General features: G+C 39.1%; 2 protein-coding genes across 2 annotated transcripts in view; one reads left to right on the top strand and one right to left on the bottom strand.

Annotated features, from left to right (window-relative positions):
• The window catches only part of LOC137172200 (matrix metalloproteinase-25-like), a 29,501-nt gene extending 7,640 nt beyond the window's left edge, over positions 1 to 21,861 (bottom strand). Inside the window, exons 1-11 of the mRNA XM_067576497.1 lie at positions 21,714 to 21,861; positions 17,632 to 17,743; positions 16,631 to 16,866; positions 16,228 to 16,422; positions 14,377 to 14,459; positions 14,111 to 14,267; positions 13,658 to 13,731; positions 12,064 to 12,196; positions 3,255 to 3,346; positions 740 to 872; positions 470 to 611 (exon numbers count right to left, since the gene is read on the bottom strand). Of these exons, the coding sequence (XP_067432598.1) occupies positions 470 to 611; positions 740 to 872; positions 3,255 to 3,346; positions 12,064 to 12,196; positions 13,658 to 13,731; positions 14,111 to 14,267; positions 14,377 to 14,459; positions 16,228 to 16,422; positions 16,631 to 16,736 (1,115 nt within the window). The 5' untranslated portion in view covers positions 16,737 to 16,866; positions 17,632 to 17,743; positions 21,714 to 21,861. The remainder of the gene's footprint in view (positions 1 to 469; positions 612 to 739; positions 873 to 3,254; positions 3,347 to 12,063; positions 12,197 to 13,657; positions 13,732 to 14,110; positions 14,268 to 14,376; positions 14,460 to 16,227; positions 16,423 to 16,630; positions 16,867 to 17,631; positions 17,744 to 21,713) is intronic.
• An 870-nt stretch (positions 21,862 to 22,731) lies between these two features.
• On the top strand, positions 22,732 to 26,666 carry zgc:92313 (uncharacterized protein LOC436869 homolog). Its single transcript, XM_067575678.1, has 6 exons — positions 22,732 to 23,104; positions 23,299 to 23,411; positions 23,586 to 23,665; positions 24,110 to 24,381; positions 25,587 to 25,747; positions 26,100 to 26,666. The coding sequence occupies exons 1-6, from the start codon at positions 23,059 to 23,061 to the stop codon at positions 26,352 to 26,354; spliced, it is 927 nt and encodes a 308-aa protein (XP_067431779.1). The 5' UTR covers positions 22,732 to 23,058; the 3' UTR covers positions 26,355 to 26,666.
• Positions 26,667 to 26,773: the final 107 nt, after the last annotated feature.

Here is a 26,773-nt window from a genome sequence, read left to right as displayed (position 1 = left end):
GGGGGCATTTTGCTGACATGGTTTGGGTCCACTAGTCCCCTTAGAGGGAAGGGTCACTGCAAATCAATACAAAGTTGTTCTGAACGATCACCTTTATCCTATGATGAAACATTTCTATCCTGATGGGAGTGGTCTCTTCCAGAATGACAATTCATAGGGCACGAGGGGTCACTAAATGGTTTGATGAGTATGAAAATGATGTGAATCATATACTATGGCCTTCACAGTCACCAGATCTCAACCCTGGTTGGAGAATCAATGCCAAGGCTGAGGAACACCATAAAGGTGATGACTCAGAACAGCTTTGTATTGATTTGCAGTGACCCTTCCCTCCAATGGGACAAGTGGACACAAACCATGCCAGCAAAACGCTCCCAACAGCATGACAGAGCCACCAGATCCCCAGCAAAGCTCTGTGACTCATATAGGGAAGAGATAAAACCACAGTGTAACATGACAGGAAACGCACCTCCATGTGAGGTCTGTCTTATGCCACTTAAGGCCTGTCAGAGCATATCTTTTCTTCCTCCTCCTTTTCAGCATGTCCTCACTCCCAACAATATCAGGGAGAGAGCATCGTGGCATAACCATGAGTTTGAGAGTTTCGCTGTCTGGAAGAGAAGCGATTACACACAGTATGTCGAAACAAAAGAGCAGATTACAGGAAGTTTGGGTGCTCATGATATGCAGGACATAAGATGGAAGATATCAACGTGACAGATCCAATATGAGAAGTTACCAAGCACTCCGGTTTCCTGGATCCCACCAAATCTCTGCATGACACGAATGGCTTTCTCAATTCCCTTCTTGGTTTGCAGCTTACTTGTGCGTGGGTCAGGAGGAGGAAGGTAGCCATACCTGCTCAGCCAATCCTGGACAGAAAACAAAGATACCAGAGGATGTTTGGTAATCGCTGTTTTTGGTACTTTCCCAATGATGATAACCACAGCACAGGATGATCGGATGTGAGAAAACACTTACTTACTTCCTTTGGTGGTGAATGAATTCTCAGTAAATGCACCATTAACCACACTAAACCAAAATTATCTCTGAAATTCATCTCTTACATGAGTCGATTTAAGGATTCTGGGTAAACGCTGATGTTATGAATGGTATTTGATACACTGCTCCACTTATGACCAGTTTTCAGTCAGACCCTGCACGTCCCTCACAATACAGTGTGTGAGCCTTTTGTTCTCATTAATATCGCATGAGTCTGTCCTTGTTGAGTGAGTTGCATGATGGAGTAAAGTCTGTGTACCATTTGCTGTCACAATAAGTCAATAGAGATTGGATGGCAGGTGAAATAAACTGATTACATGCACCTCTGTCTGTCAAAACAAGCAAAACCTTACTTAACAGTGATTTCGAAACATGCTCTACTTCCTCTGATTGTCGCCTCCACCCATATACTTAGAGTTGAAAGGGAAAGGTGTTGGCTCCATCAACAGTTGTTTTTACACCGCAAAAATGTTTACCTTACAGTATACAGTTTAGCTTTAGTCCCTGCATTATATTTCCAACAAGTAAAAAGAATTTTTTTTCCAGCAAATTCAATTGTTTTTTTTTGTTTTTTTAATTTATTTTGTTTGACTGATAATATTTTGAAATAGGCAGGTTACCTTATTTTTAAGTAAAACAATCTTTAGACTTTTTCACTCCACTCAGATTTTTATGCATATGGAGGCCCAGAAACCAGCAGCATCCTGCTGATGCACACTTGACATGATGACTTACATGACAGAAAGGAAATTTTACTCTTTTTTTCATACACACGACATACTAACGCTCATAAATATGTGGTTGCGCAAAAGAATGACTTTATTTATGTCATTTTGGGGAAGTGCATATATCAGCTGGAAATGGGAATAAGAGAAGCTCAGAGATTTCAAAACTGTGTTTTTTCTTCTGATTTAAAATTTAAAATTTTCTTTCATAATTACTGTAAAGTGAAAGCAACTGTAATGTCTGAATACAGTGTTCATACCTTTTTTGCTGCAAAAAATAATAATGATCATTTACGGTTGGTTTCTTTTTATCAAAAAGTAATAAAACATTGATGTCCTTTATTCTGTTTTTTTTTTTTTTTTTTTTTTTTTAAGAAATCACATGAGTCATCTGGATACTGTTTGTGTGAAACAGCCATCGGCCTCTTCATATATAGTTTTCTCAATTTGACACACTGCTCATATCAATCATAGAGAAGTCTTTGTATGTCTGGCGTACAGATTGACAAATATTCACACAAGAACATTGAATACAAGAGCACATCAACAGGTATGCAATGTGATTTTCCGATCAGACAGCTGCAGCTGATTCAGAACGCTGCTGCTCGAGTCCTCGCTAAGACCAAGAAAGTGGATCATATAACTCCAGTTCTCAGATCCTTACACTGGCTTCCTGTCTGTCAAAGAATTGATTTTAAAGTACTGCTGTTGGTTTATAAAGCACTGAATGGTTTAGGGCCAAAATACATTTCTGATCTGCTGCAACATCATGAACCATCCAGACCTCTCAGGTTATCTGGGACAGGTCTGCTTTCTGTCCCCACAGTAAAAACTAAACATGGAGAGACAGCATTCAGTTTTTATGCTCCACATATCTGAAACAAACTCCCAGAAAACTGCAGGTCTGCTGCAACTCTCAGTTCTTTTAAATCACAGCTGAAGACTTTTCTGTTTGCCGCTGCCTTTTATTAAACCAAATTTGAGGGTTAATATTTTACACTGCACTGTAACTTTTATTCTCCTGTTTTATCTGTCTTATTCTTTTTTAGCTTCTTTTTATTTCCAAATTTGACTCTTTTTAATTGTATTTAAATGTCTTTTTACTTGTGTTGCCTTTATATTCTGTCTTGATGCCTTTTATGCTCTATGTAAAGCACTTTGAATTGCCTTGTTGTTTAAATGTGTTATACAAATAAACTTGCCTTGCCTTGCCTTCAGCAAAAACTGCTGGTGGTTTGGAGAAATCACCCTCAATTGGTGTATAAATATTTGTGATTAAATTGACAGAATTAGGATTTTACAGTAAATGATTAATTGGCACAGAAGTAAGAAAAAAATATCCATATATTGATATAGCCTATCATCACAGACTGAGTTTAAGCAAAAATTAGCTTACAAATGAGACAATATGATGCTATTTCGATATTACAGTGAATCATACATTATAGGCTTGCAGAATTAATACATAATCAAATGTCAGCTAAAGGCAAACCACACACATGTAAAACTCTCATTAATGCTACTCACCACAGCTCTACTATACTGATCAGGCACTGGGGATGTGCTTCCTGTTACGATTAAAACCATCCACAGCAGAGGCACCAACTCCATCTCAGATGCTGCAAAATAAGAAAAAGAAAAAAAAACACAAAATAAAATAAAACCCTCCGTTATCATTAGGATACTTATTGTTTGGAGAAAACCGTGACATTTCTTGTTTCTTATTGCTTGTTTCTTATTATCCCAAAGCCAAGATAACGGAGACAAAGCTCACCGTTGTTGCTCTTCTGAAGCATCTGTCCGCTCTCAGAGGAGTAGGCTGGGTTTATCGATCATCCCTCAGTCATCTCTGTCTCTTGGTCTCTGTAAGTGTCTGTCTTTAGTCACGCAACAGCATCTGCATACGCGCGTAAAACATGTTTCAGAACAGGTTCAGTGGTGCGCGTTGGTACAGGTACAGGTAAGAGGTCCGGACACTTTTCAGCCATTTTCCAGAGAGTAAGTGGTCAAAGTGACTTTGAAGGAATCTTTCTGATAAATTTTACAATTACAGGACAAAGCAAGTGCCATAATTAGCCAGGATGATATATCAATGGATATAACTTATTGCAGATATATGTGGATTGGTGTATGTTGGCTGATAAGTAAGAAGGGATGTCAGTTTATTTTTTGTTTTTCAACCATCAAATGTCTTGTGCTGACTTAATGATGACTTAATACAAAAAAATAAGGAAGCTGTCAATTTAAAAAAAAAAAAAAGATCAGATTTTTAAACTCTCAATGTCAATATAGTATCAGCCTAAAAATCCTGCATTGGTCATGCATTATAAATGACTTATTAACCATATTAACTTATCAGAAAGTGGTACCAATTCTGTGTTTTTATATATTTTTATTTGAACCATAGACTGTTTAAAATGTGGGTATAATTTGGGATCATCATGTAATCTACCACCTCTTGGACACAGCAGCAACCCCAGTTAAATAAAGGAAAGCCTTGAGAGGTGATCTAAAGTTGCTTATTTGTGTTTTGTGCACAAACAAACAAAAGAAGGAAAATAAATTAAAGCTGTGCCTCTGTTAGCCTACAGCTTGTGGCTAGCAGCAATAAAAAGTCAGCTAACTTAAAAAATAAACTCAAAATCCTTGCAAATATATAAATAAGCTAGGATTAAACATACTCTATTGCCACTTTCAGTTGTAACTAAACGCAAATTTAGTTACATTTACGCACTGGCGCCGGAAGTAGGGGGGCCAAGTATAATTGGGGCCAATCAGTGCTTTCCCAATAATGATAACCACAGCACAGGATGATCGGATGTGTGAGAAAAAACATACTTCCTTCAGTGGTGAAACAATTCTCAGTAAATGCACCATTAACCACACTAAACCATAAATTTCTCTGAAATTCATCTCTTACGTGAGTTGATTTAAGGATTCTGGGTAAAGGTTGATGTATGAATGGTATTTGGCTGTCACAATAACTCAATAGAAATTGGATGGCAGGTGAAATAAGCTGATTGTATGCACCTCTGTCTGTCAAAACAAGCAAAATCGTACTTAAATGCTCATGCTGCAAAAAACAAAAACAAAACAAAACAAAACAAAAATGCCCAGTTATGATCAGGATACTTATTGTTTGTAGAAAACCGTGACATTTCTTGTTTCTTATTGCTTGTTTCTTATTATCCCAAAGCCAAAATAATGGAGACAAAGCTCACTGTTGTTGCACCTGAAGCTGAAGCTTTTCTCTGCTCTCAGAAGAGTGGCTGATCGATCAGTCATCTCTCTCTCTCTTTGGGTCCGGGGTGCCACTGCCCTGAATGGTTTTAGTCGAGCCCCACATGTTTCTGCTCCTCTAAACTGGTATTTTAATGTAACAGAGTGGAGTGACAGGGGAAGGGGAAGAAATGTGGTGCTGCACTAGGGGTATGCCCGAATACAAATACCTTATTTGGAAAAGCACAAATCATGTTTTTTTTTTTTTTTAAATGTTTGCTTTATAGAAATATTTTAAAAATTATTTGTTTTTGATAAGAAAAAAAAACAACATGTGACATACCAGTGCACAGGTCGGTTACATCGCTATCTCAGTCTCTCTCCTCTGCTCCACTGTTAAGTCTATTAGCAGGTCTCAACGAGAGTCACATCCACCTGCTACATGATGCACATTTCCTTTTTTGGAATATTTGGATACAGATTGGTCCATAACGAAAACTGCAGAGAGCACAAAAAGCCTCAAAGTGCTTGGCTTCAATTAGCAGAGGTGCGCACATACACAGCTCTACACCATCACAAACCAACTTTCATGTATTTTGCTTCTATAACGTAATCTCCTGAAATGTCTGTCAGAATAGGCTACCGCTATTAATATGACTGGCAGGTCTGAAACGTGTTAGATTGTCTGAATTTTACATTGATGTCATTCAGGGGTCATTGAATGTATCCGGGATTTCGCAGAAACATCAGTACTGGTGTTCTGTTTGTTGCTCACAGCTGTTGTGTGGTAGATTCTTTCCTTTGACTTCAATAAATACCTGCAGCATCACACAGCTGCGGAAACGATAAGTGCATTTTTAAATTGAGAGAGTGATGTATGCATTTACGCATGTGGCATAGCAGCGGTACCTTCGTTAAACAGATCGGTCAGGATCTCACGGTAATTAATGTTCTGTGTTCTGCTAACCATCTACACCATTGGCTGTATATAAAGAGGTCAGCTGTTACACACAGATTCCAGGTTTATACGGTGGAATTGTTTGTAATAAAGCAGCCCTTATGGATCGCCCTTGCTGAAAACAGTCCTGTGCAAAATAATACAAGGGACAGTGTTGGTGTGGGCTTCTTGTTTAAAGTGTCGGTGAGACAATGAAATATGATCCAGCAGTCCGGTTGGAGTAACAGATTACTGCATTTAAAGGCTGATCAGAAAAACACTGCACAGTGGTAATATTCACTACACTACTACTAAAGTTATCACACTGCAACCCTGTTAATTAGCGTGCACATGTGGAGCGCATGTAAGTCCACAGAAAAAATAAAAAGGCCTTAACATACGCACGCACGCACACACACACACACACACACACACACACACACACACACACACACACAGAAACCTTTGGCCCCCACACTTCTGTAATGAATTTGACGCCCCTGCATTTAATACCATCAATTCCTGTTTGCTCCTTAAAAAATAAAATAAGGTAAAGTAAGGCTTTTAATTTTAGGAAAATAGCACATATGTATAAAAGCCATAAAGGAAAAGTTTGTAAGTATTATGTATTTATGGTTCAACACTCAAAAACTCACCTCATCTCCCTTGATGGGACTGTGTGGACGTTGTCAGTTTTGATTGGTAACAAAAGTAACAACAATACAATACAACTCATCAATTTTGATTAAAATGTTGCTAAATCTTGCTTGGTACACAGATATTTAGGTAAGTGACATCATCTTTTCCTAAAGGGCTCATGCCCACATAAAACCAGTGACAAGAGCTCAGACAAAACGCAAAATACAGAAAACCTGTCATGTAAAATAGCCAGAATTGTTGTACCTTCGATAGACATGTTGTGTGTTTATGTAGGAACCCGTCTCTCATAGGAAGAAACTGTTTGAGAAAATATATTTTCAGGGCCTTTAACGCAAACCTTACACATATTAGGCACAGACCACATGGGGGTCATTTCCATGTGGGTTGTCTGTACCTGTTCCTCTGCTTACCCTGCAACACATGATTCATTTCATTTTTATGTTGGTCATCTATTTATGCTCTGTAACCACAATGTCCGGCTTTCTTCTGGTAGTCTAAAAGAAGACTTTCAAGATGTCACGCACACTGTCTGTCAGTACTTTTCACACTACAGGGGGGATTTTTAGTTTCTGCTGTTGGAACAAAGTTGCATCTTGGTTGTGGTCTGCTGTAGCCAAAATACATTTGTTTTTACAGTTTGCTCACTGCTGCTACAGCAAGGTGTTACATAATCATCATGAGAAGCACGCAACAACACTCTATAGTGTCATCTTACTGACATTATTTAATGTAAAGGCCTTTAAGCAGTGCTCTAAGATGTTTGTAAAGCTTCAACAAAATCATGTTCATGACCTTGTAGTTTTTGTCTTTGGGTGATAGTTACTTTATCTCAGAACATATTTACATTGTATTTGGTTTTAACTCTGACTTTCATTGTTTGCTCGCCCAAATGACACAGTATTGATACTTTGTGTGTTCATCATTTTCATCAGTGTTTTTAAAAAAACTTTTGACTTTCTGGACTTTCTCTCATTCTAGGTTTGACATGTTAGTGTTAAGCTATGGAAAATCAAAGCTGACAAAAACAAAAACATGAGACAATTGTATGTGTATTTTCAAATTTATTTTGACATTTGTTCATACAACCCTTGTTCAAAAGAGAACAGTAGTTTCCAATAACCTATTTTTATGTGCCTTTGAAGTATTGCATTAAAAAAGCTTCATGGAAACGCCAAAATTCGAAAAAACTTCCTCAATTTCGCAAAAAAGTTTTTATGCTCACTTGAGGTGGATTTTGGAAATGTCGAAAAAGAGTTTATGTGCAAAATGGGTTATGGAAACACATTTGTCGAATAAATAATGACGTAGTGAACATTTAACTCACATGACTGATCAGCTGTTTCTGCTCTTGGCATCTTCCGGTGTCTTCAGATAGCATGAAGCATGGCCAATACTAGCTGATATGAAAGAACAATGACAACTTGCCCAGTTGAAACAAATTCCTGAAGGCCTATATCTACTCTGTTTACTGGCAGATTATTTAAGCCTATACCACCATCTACTGATGAAACTATGTGTTGCGTAGCCTAGTTTATTCGCTTCAAACCAGTTGATGGAAACGCACCTAATTCGCATTTTCCTTTTTGCGACATTTCAAAAGTTCGCTTAAAATTATCTTGTGAATCCAATGGAAACACGGCTGGTGAAGTATTTTATCTGACAGGTACATTTCAACAAGTTGGATGTAAAATCCAGATTTAGATCCAAAGGATCTAATTTTCTTTAGAAATTAGCTCAAATACAGATACAAGTTTTCAAATCCAGTTTAAAATTAGGCTGCAGATTGTCTGCCAATATACAAAAAATGCACCAAAAATTTCTGCAACGGTGGAAAAAAATATAGCTTGAAAGGTAGTTCTCATTTTCAACAAGAGCCAGTTAGCCAGTGTTACTCAACACAAAGTACTTGTAATACATTTGAAGGAAATTGATGATGCTGCATTAAGCTGGAGTGCACTGGCATCTCACATAGCATCATAGAATCCATTATGTATGTGTTTATCCTCTCTGCAAAGCATCACTGGCATTATCTTTCCCTCTCCCTCCTTGCCTCCATCCCTCCCCATCTTCCTCCTCTCCCATCTTTAATTCCTGTCTATCCTCCAGGGTCCCAGTGAGTCATGCCATTAGCACAAAATGCTGTCCTGCTAATGGTTGGCCAGTTTCCGTCATGTCCACTTCATGATGCTGCACCAGTTGAAAACAGATACATCTATTAACTGCTCAGCATTTAGTTGTGGTGATTATGATGAACGCATTTATGCTGCTGTCCTTTTTAAAGGCGTGTGAGTGTTGGTTTGAATGTTGTACTCCTCCGCACTGACCCTCACATACATCTGTGGCCTGCTCCAGAAAGTGGGTTTAATAAACTCTGGACCTAACCATGAAATCTGAGTTGACTAGACAAGAGATGGGAAACACTGAACCTTTTTTCAGAGCTTTTTCTGCAGCTAAAAACAATACTGATGAGAACTTTGAGAGTGAACCAAAACAGTCAAGTTAAGGAACGAAAAAACCAAAACAATGAGCTGAAAGATGCTAAAATGTCTAATCCTGTCTGTTTTTTATGTTATTATACTTTACCAGTTACTATGACAATAACAATGATAATTTTTTTAAAGAAGTTTAAAAGGACTTTAATTGACACCAAACATTTTTCACACAGATTGTCATATTGGATAAAAAGCATGTTATTGGTGTAACAGTGATGGTTTTGTAAAATCACATACTGTAACCATCATCCTTGTAAGTATTTTTTTCATACTATCATGTATGTTGAATTATTAACCTTTTTCTTTAGGCACCAGCTATGACTACGAGTATTGACATGGAACAGGACTCTGTGCCAGTAATACACAGGCTGATGGTCTGGACTGGTTTTCTGTGCCGATAGTAATTTGTTCTATTGGTGTGTAAACACAATTTTAACAAGAGGGGAACATTATTCGAGGGGGGAACAGACTTCGACACAACAACAGACCTCTTGTAGACCACTAACTGGACACTTTTTACCATCATGTTATGCATTTTAGTGTTGTTAAATGGGGCATTTATTGTTTATTATTTATTATATTTTTTACTGGACATTTTGACCGTCATGTCGGGGATTTTATTGCTTTAACCCAAACCATGATCTTTCTCTAATCCTAACCAAGTGGTTTTTGTACCTAAACCATTTTGACCCAAGCCATGGGAGGGATTGGCATATCGCCTGCAAGCAAAAACGTTCCTCCATTTTGAAACAATTTGAATTTGATCACGTGATCAATCAATACCAATGTGCATGCGTATTAATTCTGTACCAACAATAAACAGACTATTGACATGGAGGAATCCATACCAATAGCCACTTCCTTTTCTTTAACCTCGAACCACACTGACGTTGGTGAGTAAAATGTAATATGACATCACAAATGACGACCTTTGAGTTTATATTTATTACACACAGTTTTATTTTCATTAAAGGGATCCAAGGCCTTCACAAAAGGGTTGACTCTTGGTAGCTATACAGTACTAACACAGCACACACAACAACAGAAACAACACAGAGGACTTATGTGAACAAGTGAAAAGACAAATAAATAAGAGTTGAAAGACATTTCATATGAGATTAAACTGAGATGCATCAACAAAACCAATAGTCAGAGGAAAGTGAGCAGAGGTTCAAACCCTGCAGAGTACAGTAATGTTTTTGTACAATACTTGATTCATTTCTCTAAGTAGCTGATTGTCTAGCGGCTTATTTCGGTCATGCACAGTTGATAATATCGCTGCTGCTACTGTATGGACAGTGTTGCGATAATTTCACAGTTTTTCCTCTACTGTACCTCCGGTTTTGATTGTCAGTATCTGAAGTGCTTGCAGGCAGCCTCTTTTCGTTTGGTGTGTAATGATGCATGATTGTCACTGGCCTTCATTAACGTGTACAAAATCACTGCTGATTTGGTTGATAATGAGTACTAAGCCCAAAAAAGGATGTCTCAGATGGAATTGCTTTTGTCTTTTGATATATCAGATAAAAAGGAAGTCCTTGTATATCTAAAACAGAAATGATATTGAATTGCTTTACTGTAATTTTTGGTAAATACCTGTAAATCTGTAATATGTGTATGTTTAGCCTATAGTGTCAGACAGATCTGATATGGTGCATCCTTAATGATGTATTTTGACAAAGGATATTTGTGCTTTGAGGATGATTTGAGTCCATGACGTGCTACATTCTTCCCCCCAATAACATCTGACAATATTCCGCAGTTATCTTCATCATACACAGATGTCTGTACAAAAATATGCAGTATCAGTCTCAGTGTAATGTTGCTGGCAGGATAGGCAGGATTTACACTTTTTTTTAATGGTAAATTTTTGGTTTTAGTAAAAGTGATTGCCATAAGCAAGTCTAAAATCTTCACAGTAGTTTACAGCCTCACACAGCTTATGCTCAGGGAACAAGCTTTCTATCACAATATCATCGAGCTGCTCAAGTAACAAGAAACTGTGGTTACACTTCACAATACAGACATTTTGCTGGCATTTACTTAGTACCATTGAATCATTTAATGTGTGGTAAAAACTTCAAGGCTACAGTTTATAAAGCTGCCTTTAGATGGACTTAAACAGTGGGACATGTTCAGGTTTATCAGCTGAGAGCAAGTAATAACTTCAGGGCAAACCTTTGGATGTGTCTGTAATCCAAACTTCAAAGCAGTCCAAGCCACCACTATGAATACAACTTTTTATTTTTAGAGGTTTAGACAAGTGAGTCAAAAAGGTAGCTATCAAGTCTGGTATCACTTTTTGAAATCCTGTTAACACTGAATAAATCTGATTTATTCATATGCTTTTTAGAGTGTTTTAAGTAAAAGCCAAAAGGTTTGATGCAATAAAATGTGTCAAAACTGTCGAAGGGTCAGTGTAACATACTGCATCTGCAGGCAGTCTAACCTAAACCCTGACTTTAGCCTGATCCTAATCCTGACTCTATTTTAATCCTAAACACATCTCAAACTGATCCTAATTCTCATCATGACCTCAGCCCTATCCCTATCTGAAACACGCTATCTGAAAAAAAACAAAAACCTGATAATACTAAGCAAATACCAGTATGATTAGAGTACTGTCAAATGCAACCAAAGCTGCTCTTGACTGAATTTGTAAACATTTAATGCATATCGGGGTCTGCAATTTATCTAGGCCCCTCTATACGTAGCTCAGTCCTGTGCTTCCTTAAAACCCATGTGCCCCCATATTGTTTTCTCGACACTTTTTTTTTATTTTACATGCCCTTGTTTTCCTTCTTCTTTTGTTATGCTGGCTGGCAGCAATTGTCTGTTGTTCACTGTAATCTGGCCCAATACTGACCCAGGTTCTGACTCATGCTCTGCTGCTCACTTCCTGGAACCTGCACCGGCACTGAGACGCCGGGTGATATGAGCCCTGGTTGGGAGAAGAAAGACAGAGTCAGTTAAGTCAGTCTGCAGCTGAATTTACCACAAACCCACAATCTACCAGAGAAACACTCACCGGTGTTAGAGTTGGCTGAGGACGGAGTCTGCAGATGAGGGGAGGAGTACGCTGATGAGTCAAAGCTGCGTGGGGCAGAGGGGGATGGTGGTAACATGCAGGAGTAGGAGGAGGCTGACTGTGGAGGAATAGACTGAGGGTGGACAGGTGGAGTGGAGGAACGAAGGAGAGGAAAGATGTAGATTAGTAACACACATAAAATACTATATTATCATTATTATCATAGAAAAACTCCTCTTAAGTTGTATACAGTCATTATGATCACTGTATAATGCTCAGTACACCATGTTGAACACCAGAAGCAGCATGATGTGTGGTCAGCATGGTTTCAGTTTAACCACATGGAGGTGCTAGAGCAGTGTGGTGTGGTATCAGTGTGACACCGCAAGACGATCAGCAGCCCATATTCTCTCTATTACATTTGCAAAATTAAAATCTTTTATTTATTTATTTTTTGCTTCATTAATACTTTTATGTTGTTTTTAAGTACATATGACATTTGTTTTCTTGTGGACCCCTGGAAGACCAGCAGCTACTTTGTAGTGGCTAATGTGGAATAACTAACACATGAAACAAAAATGTGCATATTTTCATGCTGCTGTTGGGACAATTTGAAATAATTTGGTAATAATTTGGAGTGTTCTTCCCTCATAAAGTAAAAATATCTGTGTTTCTGGTGACCCGAGCTTTTTTTCAGATCTTGATAAAGCAGCTTTTCAACTGCTGCTTCTGTTAAAAGTGTCTCCAGTTCATGTAGAATCCTGTAAATCATTTAGCTTTCAAATTGATTTAGTTACTTTATCAATCACCCTCATTCAGTGGTTATATTGACACTGCAGATTTTTTGCATTCAGCCCACAGTGTAGATTAAACACTAAAACCAATCTAACTGATAAGACAGCTGAGAAATCTGTTTGATAAACAAAAGACAGTGTTGTAGATAGTCACAAAACAAGGGTGCTTCTCCAGTTTCTGATACTGGGTGCTCTGCCTAAAAACATACAAGCAATCCTGAAGAAGCAAAAAGGCCTCACCCCATCAAAAACTATTTAGCGAGTCTTGGGGTGTTTAATTTCGGTTACCAACAAAAAGCCTTTGAGTTGACAATCAAATGGATTGTGTTGCTTTTTTGCTTCTTCAAGAAAATCAGCATCATTTTTTTAAATCACTGTTTAATTCACATATTTTCACTCTTCTTCTCTGAGTTACATTTAGGTAACCTTGTTTTATTATCATAATTATTATTATTGCAGTTATTTACTTATGTATTATTATTATTATGTAAATTACCGCATTACATTTGTTATTGTGAATACTATTAATGTTAGTTATTTGGATGACAACTTGCACAACAACAATATTAAGAATTTCAATAATAATAATAATAAATTGTGTAATTATTATTAATATTAGAAGTTGCTGTTGTAGAAGTAGTATTAATATCTGCAGTTATTCATTTACATAGTTATGATCAATATCATATTTTTAGACCCTTGACATAAAGGAGCTAAAAAACAGGTTCTGCTCCGAGACGATGACCTGCTTTGCTAAAGTTTGGAAGGTGCTGATGAATGATGAATGATGAATGTCCAACCTGGACTCCAGATGAGAAAACTGACAGGGAGCTGTAGCTGGGCAGGGACGACTCAGCCTGACTCAACATGGACCCTGGAGAGAGAGAGAGAGAGACACACACACACACACACACACACACACACACACACATACACACACACACACACACACACACACACACGACACACATGATGTAATGGGAATAGCTACTTCTCTCAGTGGAAATGTTCTAATATAGATGTGCTCTAATGGAGAAAATCTAATGGTTTTCCTACCTGCAAATGTCAAGCATGGGGGCTCTGAGGTTTGTAATTATGAACTAGTAATACATTTCTGTCGCCAAATATAGAAATCATAGAGACCCTAAGCGCTGTATGAATGAACAAACAAACAAACAGACTATACTGACAAATTGTAATCATGACTCAATGTAAGCTTGCAGTGTAAAGTGACCCAGAGTGCATTGATTTACCTGAACTGCTTCCATGCTGCTGATGATAAACAGATGTGTTGAAGGAAGTGGTCAGTGGGGCTTGGCTCTGTGAACAGGAAGTCACACCTCCTGACCTCCTTTGATTGCGCAGCTTCTCCTCCCTCCTCCACTTGGCTCTTCTGTTTGAAAACCACACCTGCAAATCAAACAGTTGTGTAAGGCCTGTTAGTCATGTAGAGGTATATACTAAGAAGAGTGTATTTAAGAGAAAACAAACACCACTGCAAGCTGAAATGTGATTGTACCTGTATCCTGGCCTCCGGTAAATCAATCTTGTTTGCCAATCTCTCCCTCGCAAAGACATCTGGGTAATGTGTCCTTTCAAACTCTGTGGAAGATATTAACTAATGTCAAACACACAGTGAGAGTCTTAATCGAGAATGACAGGACTACTGGAGAGCAGCTCGCCTGATAACCCGTGCTGCGTGGTGTGAACATATTTTAGATTCATCTGTGCATCTGTCTTTTTAATGTGAACTGAGAATTCAAGCTTTACTCAAAATTAAATGGAAATAGATATTCCTGATATATTAATTGTCTGCACTCTTATGGCAGATATTAACCTACTTATCTGGTATTTACTGCTTAATATCAGCAAGACTAATTATCTCTCTGTGAGATATACAAATCCAGGAAGCTGAGATGTATCCTTACAACCATATTTGAAATATTTATCTGTTGCACTTTGTATAAATTATTTATCATTATGGAACATGCAGAAAGTTCAAATGAAAGGATTCAAGTTGAGAAGCTGCCTAAGCACTTTATTTCAAAGTAGGCTGACTAAAACTAAAAACCCTCACAGGTTTTCATTTAGTCATCGTCTACTCTCTAAATGAGCATCTAAAACATTGTGTCTCACTTATCAGCATAGATACTGACTTACTTTATTACTGTATATCAAACACACAAATTCCTCACTCAGTGGTTTCTTTAACAACAGAAATTTCACATCAGTGAGACTTTCTGTATTCAACTATCATTTCTCTTTGTGGCAGTTAATTCATACTTGACAAACTGCTGGCATTTTTTGTCGTTGACAAGTTGAAACGAGAAAATGCTTCCTCTAACTGACAGTCTGGTTTCAGGTCTAGAAATGGAGACGTCTGTATAGATTAATCTGTCTGCACTCATGATGCATAACATTAGTTCAGTATGTCGACAATGTGTGAGTGTGAGAGACACCACAACAAATAAATCAGTTAATGGTTTGTTTAAGACAGTTGGTTACGTGCAAACTGGCAGCAGGACGGGTGATAATGAGGGGATTCTATTTATTTTTATACATATATTGCTTCACATCTAATATTAATAGATCACCAACAACTGGAGACTAAAATCGTAACACATGGTTAACAAATCCATATTGCACAAAGATAACAGCGAAGGCCTCATAAATTAAGTCTGTCTCACAAATTGTTATAATTGGCTTGGTTATAATTGGCGTCCGTGTCAACACATGATTGTTATTGTGCCTTGGCCGTGCACTGAGGTCAGTGTACCTCATTAATGTCATTTGCACGGAGTGACCACACTGATACATTTCCACTCGACTGCACAGTGGACATTGCGTTCTTATTTAGCTCAAGGGCCTGCTGCAGCCATATCCAGTCAAGAGTGGCTTTCTGATCCCTCTCAGTGGATATCAGGCTACGAGGGCCAGATCTCGCTGCATAATACGACCACAGTAATGATGCATTATAAAAAAACTCTGCTTTACATGCTGCCAGAGGCTTTTTGGAAAGGATCAGGAATATTTGTGGAGTTTCTGCATATTTAGTGGGCGGCAATTGATAGAATTCCTGTCCTTCTAAATTATTTTCATTGTTTTATGAGCCTTAAATAAGTAGTCTGATAAACAGACTGTTTTTTATGTGGATCCTGCTGTGTAATGTTACTCATATTTACGTCCCCTGCTGTTTACCAAAAAGCTGTAACAAGGTATAAAGACAATAATCCAATAACAAAGGTGTTGGCAGGGTAAAAAAGCAGCAGGACAAGCTGCGTCATGACACACTCTGCTCTGGCTTGCGCCCATGGAGGGCAGTGATTGGCTGAAAAGAGGGAGAGCGCTGTGCGTGCTTGCATGGCCTGACCTTTCTCCAGAGCCTCGATCTGCTCCTGTGTGAAGCTGGTCCTGTTCCTCTGCAGCTTCCTCTTGAGCTGCAACCTCAGCTGAGACTCCTCGCCCTCGTCCCTCTCCACGGGGACTCCTCCCCCTCTGCCCGCTCCGCCTCCCCCCGCCTCTCCCCCCATGCTGCCCTCCGTGTCCAGCAGACAGCCCTCAGACACTGACAGAGACGGAGGTGACAAAAGAGATGTGTGAGTGTCATGAAAAGTCACATTTTAGGATTACAGAATGTGAGATTCATGCAGTAAGGCTGCTGCAAGTTGGTGAGACAGCCAAATGTGCCATACCACATCTATTATCTTCTGGGTGGGGGGGGGGGGTTACATTTAGTGACACCCACTTCATAATAATCTGTGATTTTCTCTCACCTGTACTGTGTTGTGTCTGCACGCCGGTGGGGTCATGATACCAGTTGTTAGGCCCGCTCCAGTTTGAGCCGCTCTGCAGGTTCAGCATGGTTAACTTTTCATACATACTACGAGTGTCCAAACCACCATGAAGAGAAATAAAGGAGTCCTGCTCTGTGCGTGTCCGCCCCTGTTAACTGTCACCTTTGGCTCCTCTCGCTCTCTCTCTCCCTCCTTCGATCCTCCAATCCTTCCTTCTGGGTGGGTTGGTTGGGGGGGTGTGGGGGTGGGGGAGAGTTGGGGAAGGAGCGAAGAGGAGAGGAAGGAGGGGTTCATATCGCATGAGTTCACACATGGTCGGCATTGTGGTGAATTAGCCTCATGATGACAGACAGAAATGGAGTTAGTTACATGGCCGCTGTCGTAACGTGTGTGTGTTATACATTGGTATGCTAGTATACCATGGGGAGCTAAGGTACATTAGAACTCACTCTGAAAGCCATGACATTTATTATGCTACTTGCTTTTAGCTCTATCTATGCTGGTTAAGCCCCACACACATGCATGCATGAAAAGACGCTGCATTTACATGTAGCCACAAACTGGCATCGCACGCACACACACACACACAGGCTGTATGAACAAAATCTCCCATAAAACATTTGAACCAAGCCCATATTTAACTCTACACACTCAGCATGAGACATAAGGTGCTGTGGTATGGCCATAAACATCTTTATCTGCCATTAGAGAGTCGGAAAGGACTGCAAAGGTCTGTCAATACTGAGCCAAATCTCACAAACTACTGCAGCAGTCCGATGTCAAAGGTCAGACTTCATTCATTTGGATGAAGCAGCTGCTACTCGTCAATTCATCCAATTGTCAGTTCAATACCAGAAATTATTTAAGAAATTATTTTACCGTTGGTTGCGTATCGTCAAAGCCTCAGATTAATATTAAAAAAGTAGTCTCAGCACAGAATGACACATATATAAAAGCACAGAAAATTTTTGCAAACTTACCGAGTGTCCAGGTAAAATGATGCGGGGGTCCTCTGTGTGTGTTAGTCTCCCCTGTGGACCTTTATTCCCCTGTTCCCCCCACGTCCCTTGTTCTCCAGCTTTGTTGACAATACTGTGTGTGTAAAGGAGAGAGTATAGGAGAGAGATGGAGAGAGTTAGACAGGGTGAGAGAGAGTGAAAGAGGGAGAGGGGGGGCTCTGGAGAGAAATGCGTCTGCGGGCACTCTTGTCCTCCAAGCGATGGAGAGAGAGGGAGAGAGAGAGAGAGAGAGAGGGAGGGAGAGGGAGAGAGAGAGAGAGAGGGAGAGCCACCGAGGGGTGACAAAGTGAGTCAACATCAGTGTCAAGTTTGAACTTAATGCCAGCGAGAGGAGGAGGGGAGGCCGAGAGAGTAGAGCATAAAGCACAGATAATGGAGAGATAGTGGATGATAAATAGATGATGGAATTCAATTTTAGTCATAAATTGCATATAAATATTGAGTATAATTGGCAGTCAAGTGTGTTCTTTTTTTTTTTTTTTTACACAAAAACATGTGAATTCAGACATCTGAGATTATTTGACTGAACTCATTGTTCACACTTGTAGGGGTAAATTTCATTGATCCTCATTTCAGTGCTTAAAAGAGATGATCTTTAAAACTTTGATGAAGCTTTGTCATGTCCACATGCATCTGCAAATTTAGGGAAAAAGTATATTGCTATTGTGAAAAACTGCATTCAGCAACTGCACACAGAAGCAGATGTGTTTTAGGTAAAGATAAATGATTGTTAGGAATTATTGAGAAATTATAGGCTTAAAAACACATTATTATATTGATTTTTCCTTATCTGTTTAAGCCGCTTAAGTGATAAATTGTATAACATTGTAAAACAAATCTATGTAATTAAGATATGTTTCTAGATAATTATTAGCAGTTATATAAGCATTAATAATACATACTTTATTGATCAACCAGTATATTTGACGCACTGATACGGAAAAGATGTAAACAAAAGATAATTTTACTGTCTTAAAATGTCTTTAACTGGATAATTTCAGGCAAAGATAAGATATTAAATAGCTGGTTTCACTTAAATGTTTTCTCTTATTGGACCTACTAGTGTGATAAAGATTTAAATGTCTAAAATTAATATTATTACATGTTGAATCTCCCTAAACAAATACAAAACATAAATTTGTTGGGTGTTGTTTTAAGAGGAGTAATACTTTCATTCAATTTTTAACTAATTTAGCCACACTTAGTTAAGGACATTAAACATCAAAAACCAAATGGTTTCATAATGTAAGGTATATTGTAACAAAATAATAAACTTAAACTTATTGACTTCATCAGTTAAAAATATTGTCATAGAAAAACTTCTGCATCTTCAGCTAATTGATATCATGCCTATATGGATAATCCCAGCACAGTGTGTGTGTGAGGCCTACAGTGCTGTAAAGATGCTGTAGGTGTGTAAAGTCAACACAGTTTATTTCTTAACACAAGGGCTAAAAAATGGCATCTAGGCTGTGTTACAGCTTTTCCTGGAGTAGCCAGGTATTGTTCCCTGACTACAGAGGTATTGTTCTGCTATAACACACTGAGCTTAAAGCTATGGGACAATAAACAAAGGCATTGTCTGGCCCCAAAGCGGGTTAAAGGAGCACCATACAGAAACCCTCGGCAATAGACACACGAGGTCTGATGTGAGGCGTAAGTAATGACGCAGGTATGACGGTATGTATGGTGGAGTCAAAAGAGCGAGAGCAGAGTAGAACCGGGGTTTAAATATATCTCTTTGCAGCAGAAGGGAGAGAAGAGAGCGAGAGAGAGAGATGGAAGATGGAAGCAGGGGAGAGAAACAGAGAGAGAGAGTGAAGAGGAAGTATGTGACTTTGGGGTGGGTGTAGGGGCTTGGGGATGGGGAGGGTGCCAGCTTGTTTTATTTCCGGTTGACAAGACTTTGCGCTCCCTTTCTCTCTGTCGCTCCCTCTCTCTTTCATACTCTGCTATTCTTTCTCCGCTGCCCCCATTGCTCTGTCCCCCCTCCCTCCCCTCTCCCCCTTTCTCTGTTACTTTCCTCCAAGATGTGCCTCGGAGAAAGGAAAGGACTTGACAAGTTCAAAGGTAAAAAGGAGTAAAAACAGCGGAGAAGCATTCAAATCCTTTACCTAAGTAAAAGTACCACTATCACAGTATAAAAACACTCAAATTACAATTAAAAGTCCTTTTACTTCAGTAAAAATATAATCAGCAAAATGTGTTTTTACGTAGAACTAAAAGTGCTCAATATGCAGAATCACTCCTTTCAAAGTACACATCAATACATATAGGGCTGAAACTAACGATTATTGTCATTATCGATTAATCTACTGATTAAAACATCAGAAAATTGTGAAAAATGCCAGTTTTAGAGCTCATTGTAATGTCCTCAACTGTCTTGTTTTGTTTGATCAATTGTCCAAAACCCCAAAAATCCAAAAATTCAGTTTGCCATCATATATGACACAGAAAAGCATCAAATCCTCACATTTGAAAAACTGAAATTAAGACATTTGGGGCATTTTTGCTTAAAAAAAAAAATACTAAAATGATTATTCAGTCATCAAAATAGTTTCAAATTAATTTTCTGTTGATGGGCTAATCGCTGCAGCTCTAAATAAATGTGTTATATTATTGCATTGTTATCACTGATGCATAAACATATGAGCAGGATGTAACTGGTTAAGGTGAAGCTCATTTAAGCTACTTTATATTCTGTTGGGTAGTTTCATCTGTTATGATGCATCATACTTTATAAGCTCATTGTATGTTTGGTGTAAATTTGTAATCTGCAAAGTCACTACAGCTGTCAAATAAATGTAGCGGAGTAAAAAATACAATATTTGCCTCTGAAATTTAGTTCTGTAGAAGTATAAAGTAGCAGAAAATGAAAGTACAAGTAGAGCTGCAATGATTATTTGATTAATCAATTGACAGAAAATTAATCACCAACTATTTTGATAATCGATTGATCATTTTGAGTTGTTTTTTTAAGAAAACATGTCAAAAATTCTCTTATTCCACCTCATCAAATGTAAATGTTTTCTAGTTTCTTTAGTCTTTAGTTTAGTATGATAGAAGATTGAATATCTTTGGGTTGTGGACTGTTGGCTGGGACATCTGGGAACGTCACCTTGGGTGTGATTTACATTTTTCACATTTTTCACGATTTCCTTGCATTTTAAAAACCGAACAGCTAAACAACTAATTGAGAAAATATCGATAGATGAATCAACAATTAAAATAATCTAGTTGTAGCCCTGAGCACTAGTATCTCAGTAAATACACTCATAATGGAGTAAAAATGTGAAAGGAAAGTGAAAGGAAAAGTGAGGGAAAGTTGAGTAACACAACTGCTTGTTTAATTTAAAAACTAAACCTAAAAAGATGACATCAACTCCCCACACACCCTGTTTTCTAGCTGGTTACCCTTTTTGTTTCTCCTTTATTCAGAAATCATGGTTGCATCTTATTGTGTTCCAGTTGTTGGAATGTGGCTTAACCTATGTGATCCCTATGTGCTGAGTGCAATAATGTGTGTGTGTGTGTGTATGTGTGTGTGTGTGACGGCGCGTGCTTCACTGCAAAGATTCATGTAGCTCCAGGACATGCTTTTTTTTTAGTGCATCTTGTTAGTTCATTCCTGTCACCTCTCTCTCTCCCTCTCTCTCTCTCTCGCCATCCCTTGCTTTTTCAGCGCTGAAGGGGGGATGGGGAAGGGGTGGTGGACTGGGCTGGAAGGGGAGGGGGGGAAAGGGGGGGGGGGGCGGCGGCGGTGGAGGCAGTCACCATGGTTACAATGCCACGACAAATATTCATCAAGTCGTTAAAATAAAAACAAACGGGAGTGCATTATAATTGCTCTTACTGACTGGGTCCTATAATGCATTCATATATTATGACTGAGAGGACCAGAGAGGAAGGGGCTCGCACACACACACACACACACACAAAAAGAGTGTTAAAAGTGAATATCAGCTGACCTGAGGGCAAATGCATATGACACACACTCACCCCTACTTACACAAATTTCAACTTTAACTTTATTTTTCCATTACCTGCTTATGGAATTCCCTATGAGTACTTTCGTGAGTCTCTCCTCTCTTTTCTCTTTGTCCCTCCATCTCTCGCTCTTCCTCTACTGTTGTGTAGCCCCAGGCGATACTGTGATGTGTCCTCCCTCTGTCCCTCCCTCCCTCTCCCTCTCTCTCTGTCCCTGTCACCTTCAATTGCTCTGTGAAACTAGACACACTGCCTGGGGCACGAAGGGAGGGAGGGAGGGAGGGAGGGAGGGAAAGATAGAGGGAGGAAGGGAGGGAGGAGAGCGAAAGAGAGAGAGAGGGAAAAAAAGAGACAGACAGCTTTAAAGACAGACAGAAAGAATAAACATTTGGTGTCATGTAAAAAAAAAAAAGGATACAGCCCACAATCCAGTCAAAAACATGTAACACTCAAATAATTTAGCGCTGTAAACAGCAGAAACACACAATCATTGCTTATATACACTCCCATGTGCAATTTAGGACAGTGTTTGACCTTTGACCTGGGTGTTTTATCATATGGCCTAATCCTGGATGTTGTCCAATTAGTGTGTGTCCATTCTGGAGGATTGTTGTGCTATAATCCAGCTGCTTTCTCCTGTAACAGGTACCTACAAAACTGGTTTATCCTTTCTGAAGCAAGGAACACAGGAGTACCCTTTGTCCTATAAAGATGGAGTAAACACTGCAGTGCAACCTCACAACACTTCAAGGAAATCAAACAAGAATAGAGCTTAATACCTGGTGAACACATAAAGGGGGTAATATAGTAGCAGGTATAATCGTGAGAATAACATTTAAGAAAGACACATGGATACGTTTCTTTCTTAAAAGTTTGCTTCACACTAAAAATCACTGGGTTAATATTTTACCAATGGTACCATATTTACCCAAACTGGATAAAAATTTGAACCCAGTGATTTTTTAGTGTTTTTTTTTAGATGTTAGAAACACCACTCACCTGCTATGTTTAAAACAGGTAAATATAAAAATGCAAAAAGTCAGGCTCAGGTGGATCAGCTGGGCGGGACTTGCGTGTTGATTGGGTGTACACAGGTTGCCAGATGAACGAAGCGATTTCTTGGGAATGTGACTGAAGCGGAACCAGGAGCTTTTTTTTTTTTTTAGGGATTTTGTCGACGGTACCGTAAAGACCTGTTGTTTTAAAGAAAAAAAAACGGATCAAACTTTTTTTTTTAATTTACTGCTTCAGCATCAGTCACACGATACCAGACGACGTAGGAAGGTAGACGTAACGGTTTAGAAACTTTTTCTTTCTGGTTTTCGTGTCGCTTCAAGCCTAACACGTTAATTCTGCTTCAGTAGTCAGTTGTATACCAGTCGTGCCGCGAAAGCTCACAAAATGTCGCCGAAATTACAGTTTTCTGCCATTTTCTGGTGCGTAACAGGTGAGTTTCACCCCCCTCATGCCCTCCCTGGTTTCGCCATGTCTTGTTTTTGTCTTTGTCTACTTGAAAAACATGATGTGTGCGCTGTTTTCACTGTTTATTTTCTCTTTAGTCTTGTATGCTGAAAAAGTGCAGATGCCTCAGTCAGAATCAAAAAATGAATTAAAAAAACTGTGATTTATGTTCATATTCAGGTGTTCTGGCGTCTTTCGCCCAAGAATGTGGCCGAGCACCGGTAATAGAGAACAGGATTGTGGGAGGGATGGACTCCGCAGATGGGGCTTGGCCGTGGCAGGTAGATATACAGGTAAGTCCCCATGAAACAGATGCTTTTAGACCCTCACCTGTGGATGCTGATCTGTCAGTTCTGTGTGTGTGTGTGTGGTTTAGTCTAGTTCTTGTTTAATAAGCGGACCTGCTGAGAGAGGGATTTGCTTGTGATGCTGAAGTGACTCACTCTTTCTCTCCTCTGGGCCTCCAGACAGAGTCTGCTGGTCACATCTGTGGAGGCTCCATCATCACAAAGAACTGGGTCCTATCAGCCGCTCACTGTTTCCCCAAGTAAGAAAACTACTCAGCCAAAAAAGTGCAGGTGAACCCAAAGTTTAGCACCAATTCAGAGGCCTCTGCTTCTTTTGTTTTTTGGGTTTGTCTTTTTTAAGTCAGAGTGTTTAGTATCCTTTTAGATTTTCAGAGAACCTAATTCAAAATTCAGTCTTAGATAGTTAATCAGATCCAAAGTTCTGTGAAATTGAAATGATGACTTTCTGAGGATCAAAAGGTTTTTAATAAAGTGAGTACAAGTGTGCTCTTTTGTTGCAAGCAGGAGCCAACTTATAACAAGTGTTTTTTTGCTTTTTCTTTCACAGTTATTTTATTGCAAACATTAATCCTCAAGCCTTTTGTCACTATATAATGAAATGCATAGGTTTCACCTTTCAAATCCCTCTCAATTTACAGTTTAGCAGGTTTCATTCGGTGTCCATCTGTCTTCTTTTCTTCCAGTCCATCTGACGTGAGCTCGTACATCATCTACGTTGGCCGGTACCAGCTGAACGGCTTCAACCCACACCAGTCGGTGCATCGTGTGAGCCAGGTGGTGATCCCGTCCGGTTACACGGAGCCTCACAGTGGGAAGGATTTGGCGCTGGTGCAGCTATCCAGCCCAGTAACCTGGTCAGATCATGTCCGTCCCATCTGCCTGCCTGCCTCTGGCACCTTGTTCCCAAGTGGCATGCAGTGCTATGTCACTGGCTGGGGAAACATTCGAGTTGATGGTAAGGTTTGATAAATTCGTCACATCACATTTGTATTTGTGCAAATAACTTTAATTAATCTGTTAAATGTTTCATTAGTCATCAAATAACTCTTTTATTTGACTCTGGCATGCAAATAAATGCTAATGAATTATCATTTTTATTTATGTTAAAGAAAAGAATATCAAGGATTGAAAAAGGAACAGAAACAGAAAAATCGACAAACAACGTTTACAGGTGCAAGGTGCAGGTCCTGGTGTCAGAACATATACAATTGGCAGTAATAAAGTTTGAATGAGGGGTTATAAAAACAAGTTCCTTACAAGATATCTGTAAGTCACTATGGCTGGGTTATAATTAGATAGGTTTGTTTATTAACTTTCAGCGGAACTGTATTGTGGTATGATCAGACTCTTGTCACGTTATTGATTCCAATCAACATGTAATGAAAAACTACCAAATTTGTCATTTAAGTTTTACATGTGTGAAGAGTTTTGCATGTTGTAATGCAGGACAGTGGAATCAATTTGATTATTTTATGTGACATTTGGCACACATTTTGCCAAATGATGATTTATATCCACAGCAGAAAAGAGGTATACTAATATTGTGATATTGATTTCATATTGCCCAGCCCTAGACAAAAAAAGTGAATTACAAAAATCAGAGGATTGTGGAAATGTGTGCCTGTCCATAGCTCCAGGATAAGAGTGTGTGCTTATTTATAACAGATTTTCACCCAAATACAACTATTTATCTCTGTGAGGGCAATTGTATACAGCAGTTCGTCATCCAGATAATCAGACACACACGCACATGCACACAACAAACGGGAAAAGAAAGTAGAACAGTCCATCATAAAACAAATCTTAATCACAGTCGTAATCATAAAATAAGCTGCATGGTCACTGTTTGTTGGCCTAGTTTGGTTTTATTTGAAAAGTATAAACAAACAGTAATGGCACAGATTCAAAAGAGGTCAGGTCATGTCTTTACAAATACAAAAAAATAATGGAAAAAAGAACAAAACTAGGATGAAACCCAGTCAAGATGTTATGTTTATAATTGAAGCTTTACACTGGATAAAAAGACTAAAAGTTAACATATCTTGTATCAATCTACATAGTGCCAAAAAAAAGCTTCCTGGTCACCTGTTTAGTTGCAGAAGCACAAAAGCCTTGTGCTTCTGTTGTTCTTCATCCTTCATTTATCCTCCTCCCCCTCAGTCCCTCTGCAAGGAGTAGGGACTCTGCAGGAAGTGCAGGTGCCAATCATCTCCCAGAGTTCATGTCAGGAGATGTACCGGATGCACCCGACGGAGAAGGTGGACATCTTGTATGACATGATCTGCGCTGGATACCAGGAGGGCGGCAAAGACTCCTGCCAGGTACTGTTGGATCAGCTGTTTGTGTTGTTGTTGTTTACATTCACAAATGCATGACTGTATACACGAGCAAAAACGGGAAGGGAATGTTTCGCCACACAGTGTGCCCAGACGTCAATCTCAAGAACCTGAAATAAAAATAGACTGCATCGGAGTTAGGAGTGAGCGGATTTCCCCTCCTTTCTTTATGCCTGCAAGCCAGAGCACTATTACAGCAGATAATAAATAGTTTTCCTTCAGTTCCTCATTGTATACACAAGCAAAACTACAAACTGCATTAAAAAAAAACTTTTCTGCAACAATCCACTATCCAGTGTACACAATGATAGCTGAATGAGTGTTTTCCCTCCACCAGGGCGATTCAGGAGGGCCCCTTGTCTGCCAGATGGTGAATGGGACCTGGGTGCAGGCTGGAGTGGTGAGTTTTGGACTGGACTGTGCCCAGCCAAACCAGCCAGGTGTGTATACCAGGCTAACCAGCTACTCAAGCTTCATCCGCTACTCGATACCAGAGATCCGGCTGCATGGCAGAGCCAATCACAACTGGTGTGCGAGGGCTGCTGTGTTGATTGGCTGTCTGTCCACTCTACTGATCCTGCTGCAGAGATGAGACACTTGGAAAACTGGATTTCCAGATGGTAGAATGCAAACCAGGCCAAATGAAGGAGGATATTCATTGCAAATGTCTGACATGTCCAGAGTGGTCCTGAATAGTCAAACTAGACTACTGTTACTTGTATCTGATGTGCACATGAAGCCATATTGAATGTGAAATGTAATATAATCATTTTTAGAGCTATAACTCAGCATTATGATCTTTGATTCAAGTAGTTTGATATGTTTGTATTTTAAATCAGAAATATGAGCTAAATGAATTGTCTTCTGCATTTGAAATAAAATATGAATTTGATTATTAAAATCAGCTCAGTGTTCTGTTCAACCTCCGATATCTGAGTTTTAAAATGTATTTCACGAATCACAGTGTATACAGACCCAATCTTCAGTTGTGTTCTGTCCTTTTTTCAGAAA

This window comes from Thunnus thynnus, chromosome 20 (genome assembly GCF_963924715.1).
Source record: "Thunnus thynnus chromosome 20, fThuThy2.1, whole genome shotgun sequence".
Taxonomy (NCBI): domain Eukaryota; kingdom Metazoa; phylum Chordata; class Actinopteri; order Scombriformes; family Scombridae; genus Thunnus; species Thunnus thynnus.
The sequence above is the reverse complement of the archived record's forward strand: the minus strand, read 5'-3'. Positions and strand labels throughout refer to the sequence as shown.

Excerpts from the sequence above, each read along its gene's own strand:
- zgc:92313 (XM_067575678.1), top strand. The coding sequence starts at position 23,059 with ATGTCGCCGAAATTACAGTTTTCTGCCATTTTCTGGTGCGTAACAG. Across the intron at positions 23,105-23,298 it reads CATTTTCTGGTGCGTAACAG|GTGTTCTGGCGTCTTTCGCC; the intron begins GTGAGTTTCACC and ends GTTCATATTCAG. Across the intron at positions 23,412-23,585 it reads CGTGGCAGGTAGATATACAG|ACAGAGTCTGCTGGTCACAT; the intron begins GTAAGTCCCCAT and ends CTGGGCCTCCAG.